Here is a 17,748-nt window from a genome sequence, read left to right as displayed (position 1 = left end):
TGATAATATACGCACATGCGCAAATGTTAATAATAAGAATAAGAATAGTGTTGAATCAAACAGGAAAGATTTTATTTTTTCTAAGTGTTTTTGTAATATATAGTTTGTTCTGTTAGTGCGTATGTTGCAAATATATAAAATATAAAGTAAAATTTTTAGTGATATGGATAATGTCAATATGTTTACTTATCCTATATATGAACAAATCAAGTATGACAACCTTTGTGTTGATAATACATAACCTCAAAAATATAGAAATAAATAAATAAATAGGTACGTAAAAAATACATATAACCGGAAATTAAATAAATAATTAGGAACATATAAAAATAAATATAAGAAAAAATTATATCTCTTACATTTTAAAATAATTTCAATTTTTCATTTTTTTAGAACAAAAATTTTTAGTTTTTCTAAATTGTAGGTATCCAGCAACTTTTCAAAGAAATTTAAGAAAAAATTTTTCAATATAAATTTTGTTCGAAGTTCACCTGAACCTCTGCAAAAACAAATAACCATAATTTTTTAATTAAATATTTTCAAAAAATGTAATCAAATTCTTTAAAAATTCTTAAAAAGAATCTTAAAATTATTGTAGATATTCCAATATTGAATTATTTAAAAAAAATCAATATTTACTGAAATTTAAAAAAAAATTCATCAATTAATAAATATTTCAATTTAAAACAATACTTGATGTATTGGTTAAAAATTATTTTTTAAACATTTTTTGGATAAATTATAAACATTTCGTTTTGTGCAGCTTTATTCAAAGATAAATAAAAAAAATAACTTTTAATTAATTTTTGCTCAAATATTTGATTTTCTTCTTTGGTGACAAATATACATTGATAAATATTTTAATTTTTTAGTTCGGAAAATAATCTTTGAAACAATGATATTTTTCTCGACTGTTTAATTAGTTGCACTTTTAAAAATTTTCAAAAACTCCCGCCAAACAATAGTCCATGCAATACAATCTATATAGAACATGATTGAAAACGATTGAATATAATAAGAAAGTCAGTTGTGAGAACACGATTAAGGTATTAGTCGCGCGCCGGCTCTAACCAAAAGTTTGTCTTGAGTCTGACTCAGTCTGTGCTTAGCAAGAGGTATAGTTCTGAGTCAAACTTTTTGAAGGGTACAGGTAAAGGCCTAAGCAGAATAGATTCTTGAACGGGAACGCAATCGTGAACGGAAACGTAAGAATTGGTGAGAGAAGAATAAAGATATTTGCTATCCTTGTCTTACACATTCTTACGTTTCCGTTTACGATTGCGTTCCCGTTCAAGAATCTATTCTGCTTAGGCCTTAATTTCCACTCAGAGCGCCGCGTTATCGCACGTGTAGAACTAAAGTTTTGATCGCGGCAACGTCGCAATCTGAATATTATTAAAAAAAATTCAAATATGCTTCTTTAAAAGCTATTTTTGAATTATTTATGATTAATAATTATGTATATAAATGCTTAAACTTTTTAAAAGTATGAGACTTACTAAGAATAATTAATAATTAAAGATGTGAATATTATTAAAAAAAATTCAAGTATGCTTCTTTGAAAACTAATTTTTAGTTATTTATAATTAATATTTACATCAATAATGTATTATAAATTGGTTTATAAAGTAAAAAATAAATATTTCATCAAAAAATGTTTTTATTTCTTAACTGTTGAAATATAACCAACCAATTTAACGTTTCTCATTCTTATTTTTCTTAAAATATATGATTTAATTTAAAAAATTAAGAATTATTTAATACTAATCTATGTTGTGAAATTTTAAATATATTATTTTTTTATTCTACTCTATGAGATATTCCTACTTTCTAACTGTGTACTTTGCATGATTTTGAATTTTGTATGCATTCGCGCGCTACAGCGTTGCCAAGTTTACTGCTTTCCAGCAGTGGAACTTCATATAATTTAAAATTTTGTTAACTTTCTCCTAATATATTTATAGTTTGGTACGGTCAAAAAATTTCAGTTTTTTTGTATGCATTCGTTTCATGAGAATGTATTATGTGGTAGTTTTATTTTAAAATCTGACGACTGGTTTTCATTTAAATAATTATAAAGCAAATTCCTTACATGCATTAGGTGCTCCGTCCATGTAAAAAGTATCAACTTTGAAATGATATTTTAAAGCTTAGGAACGGTCAAAATCGATGGGATTGGTCTTATTTTGTAGATAATTATGTCAGAAACACTCATGCAAAATTTAAAAAATATCTGACGAAAATGATTTTACGCGACTAATACCTTAAGAAACACGATTGGGGATAATAAAAATTTCTTTCCTATTGTTTTCAATCGTTTTCAATCGATTTTTTCTAGTAGGGATTATATTACTTTCCTACTTTTCATTTTACAATCGCATTTTTGTATATAGATTTGCACAATATTTCGGATTTAAAAAAATTTATAAGATAAGAATCCTTCGCTTTTTGTCCGATTTTGAAAAAAATGTCCGCGTTTCGAGAAAAAAGTATTTTAAAATCAATGTAATAATCATTTTGACGTTCAGTGCCGTTTTTATAAGGCGATAATTAAATGCCAAAGAATCATGCGCCCCTTATGTGCGGACCTAAAACCTTTTTTAAAAATGATTTGATATTTTTGATCCCGTGAAAGATAACACAGGCCTGCAAAATTCGACTTTTTTTTTTATTTTTGATATTGAAGTCGTTTCCTATGTAATTTTGTCCGCTGAACACGATCCCGTGTCCCAAAATGGCCCAGCACGTCAGGATTTTGAGAAAAGTGGGGGTAAAGAGCCTAAACAACGTGTTTTTGAGTGTTTTCGAGAATTTTTTCTCTCCTTAACCTGACGTGCTAGAAACTTCTACTAGGTCTTAAATTAAAGCTTAAAGTGTGCACTTTAAGACCCATATGCGCAAGTAAAAAAAAACTTAAGGGATTTTGAGAAAAGTGGGGGGAAAGAGCCCCAAAAAAATTTTTTTACATACTTTATATCGGAGTGGTTTTTTATGTATTTTTGTGCGCTGAACACGATCCCGGGTTCCAAAATGGCCTAAAACGACAGGATTTTGAGAAAAGTGGGGGTAAAAAAATAAAAAAACGCATTTTTTTTGTGCCCTTTACCCCCACTTTTCTTAAAATCCCTTAAGTTTTTTTTGACTTGCGCATAAGGGTCTTAAAGTGCACACTTTAAGCTTTGTGACGAAGTAAATTCATCACAAGGTGAATTTGACTGGGGATGAGTTTCGCGCGTAATGGGGTTTGATGGACAAGCAGAGACAAAGCAGGAGTCCAGGAGGTGGCGCCATCGCGGCGGCCACTCATGGAACGAGACGTAGACGAAGGGATCGAGAGAGCAGATTCAATAGATTTTGTCAATGGACGCGAGATAGCGAGTACAGGGGTACTGTAGTGTGTCCACGTTAGAGTTTTTGAGTGTTATATTGTGTGTTTTCAGAGGAAAATTGTAGTGTGTAGAGAGAGAGTCGAGATCGAGCTCGACTCACTAATAAATAAAGAATAGAAAAGTAGTGTTTTATTTATCAGCCCCTTTTTCTCGACACCGGCGAGTTTCATCGACACGAGGACCTGCCGAGAGGAAGCTGGTGCTGATATTTGATCGTCGTGGGTAAGTCCAATTTTGGTTGTGTCGTGTCTCAAGGGTCGTGTCCCTTTTTGCGACTTTCGTTTTCAACAGAATCTCCTCTGAGATTTCAATTTGACTGATTTGAGTTTTGGGGTTATTTTGGTGTTTTCTCTGGTTTGCCAATTCCATCTAAAAATTGGCTGGCGTCTAACAATAATCACGTTGGGTTTTCTTTTGTAACAATTAAGAGGGGTTATTAATTAATAACATTAATTAATTAAATAATTTCGTTATAAAAATTGGCGCCCAACGTGGGGCCTCGTTGAGAAACTTTGAGACACGATAAATTTTTGTGACTTGATTTTTGTGACTTTCTCGACCTGATATTTTCGACAGAAAATATTTTGTTGCTGATTGTAATTTTTCATGTAATGAATTTTTATTGTTCCTGTCCTGAAATTTATAATTCGCGACATGGTTGAGGAGTTGTGTTCGGGCGAATAAAGTGAGACAATTTCGCGAGTGTTCCCAGGTAAATTTAATATGCGTAGCGTCCGCCATAGTCACGTGTAGAAATTTTCAAGAATTAATTTCAGAGACATTTCTCGACCGATTTTGACGAATCGATTTTTCTCGGAATCAGTGAATTTTTCTGGATTTTTGTGCGTGATTAAATTTTGAAAAAATTATTTATTAATAATAATTGCTTCCCACGTGGCCGGCGTATTAATTATACCATACCATGTGATTCGTCGCGCATGCGTATTACGTGATATCTCGGTGTTTGAATTTGAGCCATGCTTCTCGACTTGGAAGAAGATAGAAATTTCAAACACTTGTGACTTGCGCAGTAGGGAATCTTGCGACTTGTAAAATTTTCAATGAGTGGAGAAATTGAAAATTTTAAATGAAACGTGTGGAATAAATTTGAGTGTCGATTAGTGTGACTTTTAAAAAAGAGAATTGTTAAATAAACAAAAATTAATCCAGGACCGTATTATTATCGCGACGGTCATCTTAAAAAAAATTTCTTTAATTATAATTGGAAATTTTAGTGGGTAAAATTTCCTTAACGACAAGTCAAGTAATTGTTGAATTTTCTTTTTGTTTACCAGGGCCGTGTCAACGGACCGACGGGCCCTATCAAAAATTAATTGACATTTTACGTGAGAATTTTTAATGGGAAAAATTCTCTTAATGACGACCCGGTTATAAAAGTAAATTTTTACGAGTGACCAGTGCCGTAACTAATAGTTAGCGGGCCCCAAAAATTATAAATTTTATTAAATTTAATTTTTGCGACAGGTTAATTTTTGCGACAATTTATTTTTGTGAAAAGTCAAGTTGTGTTAACTTGAATTTAATTGTCAGGGCCGTACCTATAAAATTGGCACCCCTATTTCTAGAATTCCAAAATAACTGAAAAATTTTAGGGAGTAAAATTTTCCTTTGCGACTAGTCAAGCAAGTGAATAAAATTTATTGACCAGGGCCGTGTCAACGGAGCGACGGGCCCTTCAAAAAATTAATTTACAATTTTGCGTGAAAATTTTTAAGGGAGAAAAATTTTCTTTGTGGCGACTCGATTATTTAACGGAATTTCTTTTTATTGACCAGTGCCGTATCTAGTAGGGAACGGGCCCCCTTTAAAAAAAAAAAAAAAATTTTTTTTATTGTGTTTTTCGACAATTAAATTTTTCGAGCGTTCAAGATGGCAGAGGCAATTGAACGAATGCATTTCTACAAAGAAAGGATGCGTCTCTTGTTAACAATTCCACAGGCGAAGGAATTGTGGCAAGTGATTTTAGGAATGCCGGTAGGACAAGTGGTAACGAGCCTGTTGACTAATCAACTATGCATTAGTGGCTCGTTACAAGTTTTGCGAGAACGATTGTTTCGGGCAGAATTGAAACTCGCGCTCCCCCCAGAAACTGACGTGCCCTTTTGCGACGAGTACGATAAGGGGAACTCAGTCAAAGTTTTTCAGTTTGAGGCATTCACGGAAGAGAGTTTATTGCCCAACGTAAATCTTAAAAGAGGAGGCGAGTTTTATTCGAGTAGCGACGAGGAGAAAAATTCACGGTCGATTCGTGACTTGGGAGATTTAGGAGACCGACAAAGTCAAGGAGCCATTAGAAAAAGGGGGGGAAGTGAATCATCGCACAGCAGACCAAGTCCGACCACCGATGACTTTCCAACCCCTCCACCGCCCCTTCCACAATCACCACCGGTGATGTCCACAGCGTCGATCCCCACGAATTCCCCACCACGAATGTCAGCCGTTCATTCTATGAACTCTGCGCCAACGACCACCGTGAATTCTGCCCCGTCAATGAGGGTTTCAGCGACGATGTCGCCCGGGGTGATTAGCTTGCGACAGTCTGTAGCCAAGTTTACCCTGAGTCCAGAACTACAACAGCTGATCCGTATTAATAACCATTTAATGGCTGCTAGTATGGGTCAGAATGTGGGGGATAATAGTAATTTTTACCGGGCATCTCAAAATCCAGTAGAATTTGCGACAGGGGAAGGGGATGAAATAACTTCGGTTAATCAGGGCCAATCAGGAGGAGAGAGTCCCAACACCATCCCTAACCCAACCCCCCGGACAGTAGGCGAAAACAGGAATAGGAGTGGTGAAGTATGTGACAGTAGGCGCACATACGTAAAGAGAGAAAGGGGTTCAGGCGTAAAGAGCGAACCCAGCGAGTTAGGTAGCGACAATAGAAGTGTGAGATCAGAAGTTAGCGACAGATTATCGACTAGGGGAGGGAGTCGTCAAGAACGTAGGGAATCCAGCCGAAGGCATACCCCCCAAAATACACCACGGGTTGATGCTAGGAGGACACTTTTCGACAATTCTTCAACTGACAACGAGACTGACGTTAGCGACAGGACTCAGAGGCGAAGAGACTATCGTTTAGCTTCTCGATTAACTCAAATCAATAGGACTCTTAAAGATTGGGATATTAAGTTCTCGGGTGAAGAGCGAGAAGATCCTGAAGAGTTCTTAGAGAGGATTGAAGACTGCCGAGATTGCGCCATGATAAGCGACGAAGATCTCCTCCAAACACTCCCCAGCATTTTTAAGGGTAATGCGAGTAGGTGGTTCCGCACAATTCGTAAAGAAATTAGTTCGTGGAGGTCATTCAAAAAAGCTTTTCGACGAGAGTATTTAACGACCATTGATGACGACGAAGTGGTAGACGAGATGAGGAGTAGGACCCAAGCGAAAGGGGAGAAAATATCCTCTTACATAACCAGTTTGCGACTGATAATGGGGCACCTTAGGAAACCATTGTCGACCAGGGAACAGGTTAAAATTGCTTATAAGGGACTTACCCCCACTTATCGGAAACAAGTTGATTCATCGGGGTTAGAATCACTCTCGAAATTAGAGAGAAATTTGCGACAGTTCGAAAAGGTTCAAGATCTCGACGACAGATACGTTCCCCCTCCCCCTAAAGAGAAAATGCGTTTTCCCGCCGCGGCTTATAAGGGTGCGAAGAAGGATGAGAAAAAGCCATCTTCCTCTAAAGAGACCAAGAAGATAGCGGCTTTAGAAGACGAGTCAGCGACGGGTAGCGAGGTAGAGAAGGTGGTCGACAAGAAGAGTAAGGGGAAAAAGTCGAAGAAGACAAAGAAGACTGATTCTGAGAAGGGGACTACAGAGGTGAATGCAATTAAGCAATCAAGTCCTCAGCCATCCGCGACTCCGATACGGGCTTCTAACCCTACTTTTGCGACAGTGGCCGCTGGGAAAGGCAAGCGCCAATTTCCACCAAAACAAGGAGTTGAAAACACTGGACATACAACACAAATTGCGACGGGCGGGTCGAAGCCATTTGTGGGGGCATGTTTCACATGTCAAATGGTCGGACACAAAGTTTCGGAATGCCCCATGAGGACATGCTTTGTCTGTCAACAGCGTGGTCATTTCGCGGCACAGTGTCCAGCTAGAGTCCAGGTGGAGTCATGCCTTGTTTGTCGATCACCTGGCGTGAACTTCCTTAATTGTCCGAATTGCGTCCAGGTGAGGGCCGCTTTGGGAAACGGACAATGGGGGGCACAGAGCGGGTCTGTACCCCCCTCCAACCCACTGAAGAATCATTAAAACCGATTCTTAACGACGGGGTAGCGACCAGGGTTGGAGAAGGTTCAGGGGAAAATAAGAGTAAACCAAGAGGGTTAAATTTTTTTCCCATCAACGAGGGTGCATCCTGTAGTGGGCAACAGAGTGGGAGGAGACCACTCACACAGTGTGATGAGAGTGTTGGTACTGACGAATTAAATGAAAAGAATTCATTTAAATTTGTGACGCAGGTACCAAAAAGCCAAATGAGTGGAGAACATTCACTCAAAAACGTGTTAGTGACAGATGGGACTAAAGATACTGAAATGGAGTCAGTACCAATAGTCCAGGGGAGGGGAGAGGCTGTGACGGGCACAGCTGACCCAGAACCCTTATTCGACAAGGATGTAGACGGCAGTCGTATGGAAAATCGTTATTTCTTTCGAATGACCATTGGCGACAAATCTTATGAGGCACTTTTCGACCCTGGAGCGATGATCTCGGTGATTAGCGACAGAGTAGCTGAGCCTTATAAGAGCCGCATCCAGCCTTGCAATACATCGATAAGAAGCGCCATTGGAGGAGTAACTGAGACAGCTGGATTGTTGAATTTGAACATCGAGGTGGATGGCCATTCTCAACCGTTTAGCGTCAAGGTCCTTAGTTCAGTAGTACAAGACATAATTTTGGGTGTGGATTTCTGTAAAGCCTGGAATATGGAGGTACAATTGGGACTGGGGTTATGGAGAGTTTTCAATGGCGACTGGCATGTTTTTGGCGTCAAGGATGGGATTGAGAGTGATGAGTCGATCTACGCTGAATGCGCTGGAATCTCTGCGTTGACGGACAAACAAAGAGAGATCATTCAAGAAATGGTGAACCGATTGGTTCTTCCAGAATCTGACGTACTGGGGGTGACAAATCTGACAGAACACCATATAAGGGTTACAGACGAGACACCAGTACAGCATCGACAGAGACGCATGTCACCTATTATGATCACGTGGGCTCAAGGACACATGATTCAACTACATGGGCAAGGCGTGATCGAACCATCAAGTAGCGACTGGAGGAGTGCACCGGTGATTGCCAGAAAAGGGAATGGAGATTTTCGAATGTGTATGGACTATAGGGATGTCAACAAGGTTACCGTCAAGGACGCCTATTTAATTCCGACGATAGACTCCATACTCGACAAGTTGAGGAAGGCGCGATACTTGTCGAAGATCGATTTGAAACTGGCATATCACCAAATTCCAATGGCAGAAGAGAGCAGAAAGTACACGGCCTTTGCCATCCCCGGCTCAGGACTGTGGCAATATCGACGAATGCCATTCGGCTTGACTAACGCGCCGATGACCTTTCAACGAGTAATTGATACTCTTTTCGGACCGGAATTTGAACCTCACGTGTTTGGTTATCTCGACGATATAATAATTGTGACAGATACTTTCGACGAACACGTGAAATGGCTGGAGATAGTTTTGAAGAAGCTGGCAGACGCGGGATTTGTGGTTAACCCAGAGAAATGTGAGTTTGGGTGCTCTAGGGTTACCTATTTGGGGTATCTTCTCGACAATGAAGGATTGCGACCAGACCCCGAAAAAACCGAGCCGGTGAGAAACTATCCAGCGCCAAAGAACGTCAAACAACTCCGGAGATTTTTGGGCATGGTGGGGTGGTATTCGAGATTTATCCAAAACGATAGCGAAATCAAGATACCTCTTCTTAAATTGCTCAAGAAGAGTCGAGACTGGGAATGGGGCGAGGAGCAACAAGAGGCTTTCGACAAGTTGAAGGACAAACTTACGACAGCGCCAGTGTTGGCCCGTCCTGACTTTAGTAAGACATTCACCATCCAATGCGATGCGAGTAATTTTGCTATTGGAGCTGTGTTGACTCAGGAGTTTGACGACGGTGAACATCCGGTGATGTATATCAGCCGTGTTCTGACAGGGGCAGAACGGAATTATAGCGTCACGGAGAAGGAGTGTTTAGCGTTGTTGTGGGCGATTAAGAAGTTGCGACCGTATATCGAGGGATACAAGTTTAAGGTGATCACAGATCACAGTGCCCTAAAGTGGCTCAGAAACTTAAAGGACCCGAGTGGTCGACTAGCGAGATGGGCCCTGGAAATGCAGGTGTGGGATTTTGAAATCATTCACAGGAGAGGTGCATTGAACCAAGTCCCGGATGCATTGTCCAGGATGAGTGAGGATGACGAAGAGATGATCGATGCCTTTGATACCATTATGGATCAATGGTACCTTAAGCGACGAGATTTGGTTCGACAATTCCCGGAGCGTTTTCCTGGATGGAAAATTGAGAACGATCATCTTTATCGACATAGGAGTGACCCGTTACTCCTTCCGATTGTTGGCGACGAGGATGGTTGGAAACTGGTGGTACCTGAGGAGTACAGAGAGAGAGTTCTCCACGACGGCCATGGATTGGCGTCGGCAGGTCATCTGGGGGTGGAGAAAACGTACAATCGAGTAGCGAGAGAATATTACTGGCAAGGAATCTGGAATGATGTCCACCAGTATGTCACTCGATGTCCCCAGTGCCAGCTCCACAAAGCATCACAAGCAGGACCGGCAGGACTAATGGGACAGAGGATAGTTGAGCGACCTTGGGCTGTAGTGGCAGCGGACACGATGGAGTTTCCACCAAGCAAGAGTAGGTGTAAATATCTTGTCGTGTTCCAAGATCTTTTCTCGAGGTGGGTTGAGGTGAAACCGTTGCGATCAGCTGATGGAAAGTCGGTGGCCAAAGCATTTGAAGAATTGGTCCTCTTCCGCTGGGAAACTCCTGACTTTTTATTAACAGACAATGGGAAGGAGTTCGACAACAAGTTCCTCAAGGAAACGCTTCAGGAATATGGTGTCAAACACATCACCACACCACCCTACCACCCGCAAGCTAATCCTGTGGAGAGGAGTAACCGGACATTGAAGACCATGATTGCGACTTTCATAGGGAATGATCATCGCGACTGGGATCTTCATGTTCACGAGTTTCGCCATGCTATGAACACTGCGACACAGGTGGCGACTAAAACGTCTGCCGCATTTTTGAATTACGGAAGACATCCTCGACCGGTTAAAAGTTTGCGACGGGAGGTAGAACCACGAGATCAGGTTAAGAGAATTGCGCCAGAAGATTGGGTAGACAGGGTAAAGAGGTTGGATGCGTTGCGAGACTTGGTAGCGAAATTTATCGACAAAGAACGTGATCGACAGACCGAGTACTATAACCGTAATCGACGAGAGGGGTTGTTTAATGTGGGTGACTTAGTACTTCGTAAATCACACAAATTGTCGAGTGGTACACGGAATTTCGCGACGAAACTCGCACCGAAATATGAGGGCCCTTTCGAGATCGTGGAGAAATTATCACCTACAGTTTTTGTCTTAAGTGATAACGAGAGTCGTCGTATCCCTAAAATCCATGTCTCAGACCTTAAACGATATCTTCCCCCACGACCTCATTAATTTTTACTAATGGTAATATAATTTTAGATTCGAGGAGGAATTTCGACAAGGATAATATGAGACAAAGGGAACGAGATCAACGACAGTTGATTGAAGAGAGGCGAAGGACCATGGACAAAATGTAGTCCTCCAGATTGTCGACAAGGGACGATTAATTTTCGATTTGGGTTTTGGTGTTGTGGATAGGCGTTACTGCTGGGAGTAGTAACGGCCTAGGGGAGGGGTGTTTGTGACGAAGTAAATTCATCACAAGGTGAATTTGACTGGGGATGAGTTTCGCGCGTAATGGGGTTTGATGGACAAGCAGAGACAAAGCAGGAGTCCAGGAGGTGGCGCCATCGCGGCGGCCACTCATGGAACGAGACGTAGACGAAGGGATCGAGAGAGCAGATTCAATAGATTTTGTCAATGGACGCGAGATAGCGAGTACAGGGGTACTGTAGTGTGTCCACGTTAGAGTTTTTGAGTGTTATATTGTGTGTTTTCAGAGGAAAATTGTAGTGTGTAGAGAGAGAGTCGAGATCGAGCTCGACTCACTAATAAATAAAGAATAGAAAAGTAGTGTTTTATTTATCAGCCCCTTTTTCTCGACACCGGCGAGTTTCATCGACACGAGGACCTGCCGAGAGGAAGCTGGTGCTGATATTTGATCGTCGTGGGTAAGTCCAATTTTGGTTGTGTCGTGTCTCAAGGGTCGTGTCCCTTTTTGCGACTTTCGTTTTCAACAGAATCTCCTCTGAGATTTCAATTTGACTGATTTGAGTTTTGGGGTTATTTTGGTGTTTTCTCTGGTTTGCCAATTCCATCTAAAAATTGGCTGGCGTCTAACAATAATCACGTTGGGTTTTCTTTTGTAACAATTAAGAGGGGTTATTAATTAATAACATTAATTAATTAAATAATTTCGTTATAGCTTTAATTTAAGACCTAGTAGAAGTTTCTAGCACGTCAGGTTAAGGAGAGAAAAAATTCTCGAAAACACTCAAAAACACGTTGTTTAGGCTCTTTACCCCCACTTTTCTCAAAATCCCTTAAGTTTTTTTTTACTTGCGCATATAGGTCTCAAAGTGCACACTTTAAGCTTTAATTTAAGACCTAGTAGAAGTTTCTAGAACGTCAGGTTAAGGAGAAAAAAATTCTTGAAAACACCCAAAAACACGGTTTTTGTGCTCTTTACCCCCACTTTTCTCAAAATTCTGACGTGCTGGGCCATTTTGGGACACGGGATCGTGTTCAGCGCACAAAATTACATAGGGAACGACTTCAATATCAAAAATAAAAAAACCATGCAGGCCTGTGTAATTTTCGACGCCAATTTCATGGAGGTAATTTTTTAGCATCTGACATTTTAAAGTTTTAATAATTTGAATTTGGAAAAAAAGAAAAACAGTTTCGACTTACTTTATGTGTTTGGGCAATGTGATTCAACATATGATCCACAGTTCTTTTGGGAGTGTCACATTTTCTGTAATCACCCCATCTTCCAGCAGCGGCAGAAGGTGTAAGTGGACGTCCATTAGTATAACGACAACAAAGAGGTTCATTGCATTCAGCATTTGAGCCTTCCATATAGTAAGGATCATAATGAGTGTCAGAGATGTGAAGAACTTTAAACATTGGAGCGCCTTCCTTAGGTGGAATAGGTGGTTGAATTGGTGGTTTTTTCACTGGTGGAAAAGCAACTTCCCAATCATGTTGTGGATTATATGTATCCTCACATGCATCTCCAATAACAAAACTACAAATTTGAGCTGGACCTAAATCAATTTGCTTCAAAACATATATCACTTCACCCTGCAATAAAATGTTTAAATACTTTTAATATTATATTCACGTATATTTACCAGGACAAAAAGTCCAATCCAAAATATTCAACAAAAAATGTCTAAAGTACAAAAGTTCATAATAAATGAGGGACTCATGAATATTTTCTAAAAATCATTAGTAAGAATTTTCATTTGATGGAATTTCATTTGTCATAATTATTTTTGAGCTGAATTTTCATTTGTTCGAATTAGTATTTTGCAGAATTTTCATTATCAAACCGATTTTCTATATTAGAGAATTTTTAAATAACCGAAAATTCACTTTACAGAATTTTTATTTGTTCGGATTTTCATTTAACATAATAGGCATTTTAAAGAATTTTTATTGGGTCATAAGTGTAACTATTTTTCTTTTTTTTTTTCTTTCTTTTTTAGATTTTATTTACTTTGGATTTTTTGTCTTGGACATTTTGGTTTAGACTTTCTGTCCGAATACCGACCAGTCACTATTTAAAATGATCGATATATTATGTTAATTACTTTTTAAACTTTAAACCAGATTTACCTATGTGGAAATGGCAACCATTGAATATAGATTATGGGTCAACTGTGTGTTAAAATTTTATGCAATAGTTTAATTCAGTTTCTAAATAATATTTTCTCTAAATTTAAATAAGGGGCGTTCCAAATGAAAAGCAAGATCGACGTCTGCGATTTTTTTTAATACTTACAAAATTAGTAAAATTCTACTATTGAAACGCATGATTTATCGAATTTTTATTTAGCAGAATTTTATAAAGTAGATTTTATAATGAGTCAAATTTTCATATAAAATAATTTCTATTTATCTAAATTCTGATTTAATTTTTTATTTAACTGAACTTTTGCATAGCAGATTTTCTGATACATCGAATAATAGATACAATTTCCATTCAACAGAATTTATATCTAGCAAAATTTTCATATAAAATAATGTTAATTTATCAGAATTGTTCTTTTATCAAAATTTCCATTTTTTGAATTCACATTTGACATAATTCAACCAATCACAATTTTTTTTTTTTGATAATAATTTTTAATTGGTGGATTTTAAAACTCGAGCTAAAATATTTTTGACCGGTGTTTAATCGGATATGTAAAAATTCTATCCAATGGAAGTTTGACGATTTAATAGTTCTATCAAATGCGAATTCGGACAGATAAAAGTTCGGTCAAATAAACTTTCGGTGAAATAGGAATTCTTTCATTTAAAAATTCTGCTAAATAGAATTTCTGTTAAATGACAATTCTATTAAATAAAAATTAATTTAATTAAATTTATCGTTAATAAATGTTTTGTTAAATGAGAATTTGGTTAAATAGAAATTTTTTGTTAATTGTGAAAAATGGTTTATAACGAAAACAAAAATTTATTAAACATTAATTTCAAATAATTTTAGAAGATTTAGTTATTCATTTTTCGAAAAAAAATTATGTTGAGTTTCAATCTTTTGTTAAATAATTATTTTTTTTAACATTGCCCTGTTAAAAAGGACTTTTTAAAATTATTAATAATTTTTATGTTATTAACAATTGAAAATTTTTTTTGCTTGTTTTCAAATTAAAAAATCTGCTAAAATATTCGTTTTAAGAAAAAAAATCTCCCTCTACAAAAATTGTTGGAAATCGATTAAATTTTATTAAAAAAATGTGTTTAATATAAAATTAAGAAAAATTAATCTATTTGTTTAATAAAAAATTTTTGTTTATTGTTACATATTTATCATGAAGGAAATCACACTTTATCTTAAAAAAAAAAAAAATAATATTCAAATTGGCTTTAAAATACCTGCGAAATATAAAAGTCATATTATTTTTCTTTATATATCAATTAATAAATATTTAATTGTTTTGTAACGTTTTGCTCCATGCGTCACGCTCAGAAGTAGTAATGTTTTAAAATAATTAAACATTTTATTGATGGATACAGAAAAATAACATGTCTTTTATAATTTGTATATGTGTTTTAAAGACGACTTTAAATATTATTTCTTTTTTAAAAGAAGAAAACCAGTTATCTTCTTTATGATAAATAACAATGAACAAAAATTGTTTATTAAACATATATAGATTAATTTAAAAAAAATTTTATAATTAAAAAATATTTTCTTTAATCGATTTTCAACAATTTTGATAGAGAAAGATTTTTTTTTTTTTAAACCAATATTTTAGCAGATTTTTGAACTTGAAAAGAAAGGTATGATAAATTTTCAATTGTTAATAAAATTGAAATTATTAACAATTTTTAAATTTTCTTTTAGTACACATCAATTTGTGTACCAACTAGTACAATTTTATTGATTATTAAAAAAAATCGCAGACGTCGTATTTACCTTTCACTTGGAACGCCTTGTAAGTATAAAATAATTTTAGTCAAAATAAGTGAAAAGTGTGAAGTTTCACATACATTGTACGCAAAATTTAGCGTAAATTTAATTTGCTTTTTACAACTTGGAGAAATTTTTATTTCTTTAAACTGAAGTTTTTTTCAAATTAAATTTATTTTTTCAATTTAGAAAATTTTTTGCCATTTCCATGATTAATCATATATGGACGATTTCACGTGAAATTTTACCTATGACATTTTAAATTTGGATAAATTTTTTTTTCTCTTTATTTACAGAAAAAAATGTTATTCTACGTATTTTTTTATTAATTAATAAATGACCAAATATATTCGAATTATGAATTTTTTAAAATCTGGGGTTTTCGAGGTTTTTTAAAAGTGAATTGAATTTAGTAATTTTTGCCATGAGAAAAAAAGTTCCAGTTTTTCTTTGACTTTCGAAACCTAATGAAGAGAAAAAAATTTTTCAATTTTTATATGAAAAATACCCTTTCGTGCAATTTTTATAAACAAATTAATTTTTTGTTTAACATTGAACCCGATTGTTTTTTATTTTTACACATCATATTAGTTTGCTTTTCTATGAATAAAGCGAAGGATCCGAGCAGCTAAAAACCTTTTATTTTGAAAAATAAAAAAAAAAAAAAATTAAAAAAATGTAAACAAATTATTTAAACAAAAAGGATCATTAAGCCCACTCTAAAAATTGTTGTAAAATTTTCTTAGTACTTTTAGGTATGTAAAAATTAAAAAATAGAACAAGCATTAGATTCAAAGTTTAAAAAAATATAATTTGTTTTTAAAAAATTGTTATTTTATATATAAAAATTCAAAAAAAAAATTTTTTTCTTTAACATATTTTTAAAAATTCATAACTCGAAAATACGTACGTATACCATTTTTTTTCTGTAAAGAACGTACAAAAATATATTTATCCCAATTTTAAATAATAATATAAATAAAATGATAATAATAATAAAGGCATTATTATTATACTAGTAAAGACATTTTTTCCTCTCCTAAACTTGTTTCGTAAAAAAAAAAAAAATAAAATAATAATAAACAATAATATTGATCTCACCCCAAAAAGATCAGTAACTCCAGAGCAAACTCGGGGTTTTTGAATTTTGAAATAGGTGCAAAATTGATAAATATTTTGCAATATTTCATTGTCACTTTTTCCTGATTTGATATAATGTTGTAAAAGACCAGCGCCAACTTTACATGCAGAACAAGACACTTTAGACATGACGGAGGTTTCAACTTCAATCATAACTTGCCTCAAATCTAAAAGTTTCACTGCTTTATCAACAAACAAGGAAAGATGTCCTCCTTGTTGAGTACTCTCCATATTCCATAACATTCGTGAATAATTTACCTGCAAAAATTATAAATATATATCTAGGTTTAATATTGCATTATTAATAAATTTTATATAATTGGGTCAGTTCACTGACTTTCGTCTAATAGTGACCAAATTTAAAAAAAATCTAGTTTTAATATATGTGAAACTCGATGATTCCCTGAATTCATTAACCATAACATTATGGTAAAAATTTTATTCTCTTTAAAAATATTAAATATCAAAAGTAGGAGGTTCACAATGTGATTTTGTAACCTTTAATTTTTCAATTTTTTTAAAAACGCTATTATTAATAAACTATTAAAAATTAGATATTGGAACTCACCAAAAACATAAATCACTTTATTCTGCACAGAGGAACGAAAGAATTATTGCAAAAATTTATTATTTTTGGATGATATACGATTTTAAAAAAAATTTTATTTAAATATTCTCAGGATTTTTAATTACTTATAACTTTTTTGTCGGTGCTCCGAAAAAATTGAGGTTTTGCACAAAGATTTTTTATAATATTCTTTACCTTCTATTAAAATCTTACGAAGGTGTTTTGCTTCGTTTTGGAGATATTAATTTTTAAAATTTTTTATTTAAAAAGGTTAATTAAAAGACTTGAAGTTAACTGACCAATTTCAAATCGCTACATTTTAATATATTTTTATAAAAACTGGAGCAGTTTGAATTTGGTTAGTTAAGTTCAAGTCTTTTAATTAACCTTTTTAAATAAAAAATTTTGAAAATTAATATCTCCAAAACGAAGCAAAACACCTTCGTAAGATTTTAATAGAAGGTAAAGAATATTATAAAAAATCTTTGTGCAAAACCTCAATTTTTTCGGAGCACCGACAAAAATGTTATAAGTAATTAAAAATCTTGAGAATATTTAAATAAAATTTTTTTAAAAATCGTATATCATCCAAAAATAATAAATTTTTGCAATAATTCTTTCGTTCCTCTGTGCAGAATAAAGTGATTTATGTTTTTGGTGAGTTCCAACATCTAATTTTTAATAGTTTTTTAATAATAGCGTTTTTAAAAAAATTGAAAAATTTAAGGTTACAAAATCACATTGTGAACCTCCTACTTTTGATATTTAATATTT

General features: G+C 35.0%; 1 protein-coding gene across 2 annotated transcripts in view; it reads right to left on the bottom strand.

Moving 5' to 3' along the window:
- Nucleotides 1-17,748, bottom strand: part of LOC127283725 (sphingomyelin phosphodiesterase) — a 55,895-nt gene that overhangs the window by 12,123 nt on the left and 26,024 nt on the right. For both annotated transcript variants that reach the window (XM_051308778.1, XM_051308779.1), the window contains exons 4-5: nt 16,368-16,664; nt 12,536-12,928 (exon numbers count right to left, since the gene is read on the bottom strand). In XM_051308778.1, coding sequence (XP_051164735.1) covers nt 12,536-12,928; nt 16,368-16,664 — 690 coding nt within the window. The remainder of the gene's footprint in view (nt 1-12,535; nt 12,929-16,367; nt 16,665-17,748) is intronic.

Source organism: Leptopilina boulardi, unplaced genomic scaffold, assembly GCF_019393585.1.
Source record: "Leptopilina boulardi isolate dan_hultmark-lab unplaced genomic scaffold, ZJU_Lbou_2.1 LbouV2_310, whole genome shotgun sequence".
NCBI lineage: Eukaryota > Metazoa > Arthropoda > Insecta > Hymenoptera > Figitidae > Leptopilina > Leptopilina boulardi.
Note: the sequence above shows the minus strand (reverse complement) of the source record. Positions and strands in the feature narration are given on the sequence as shown.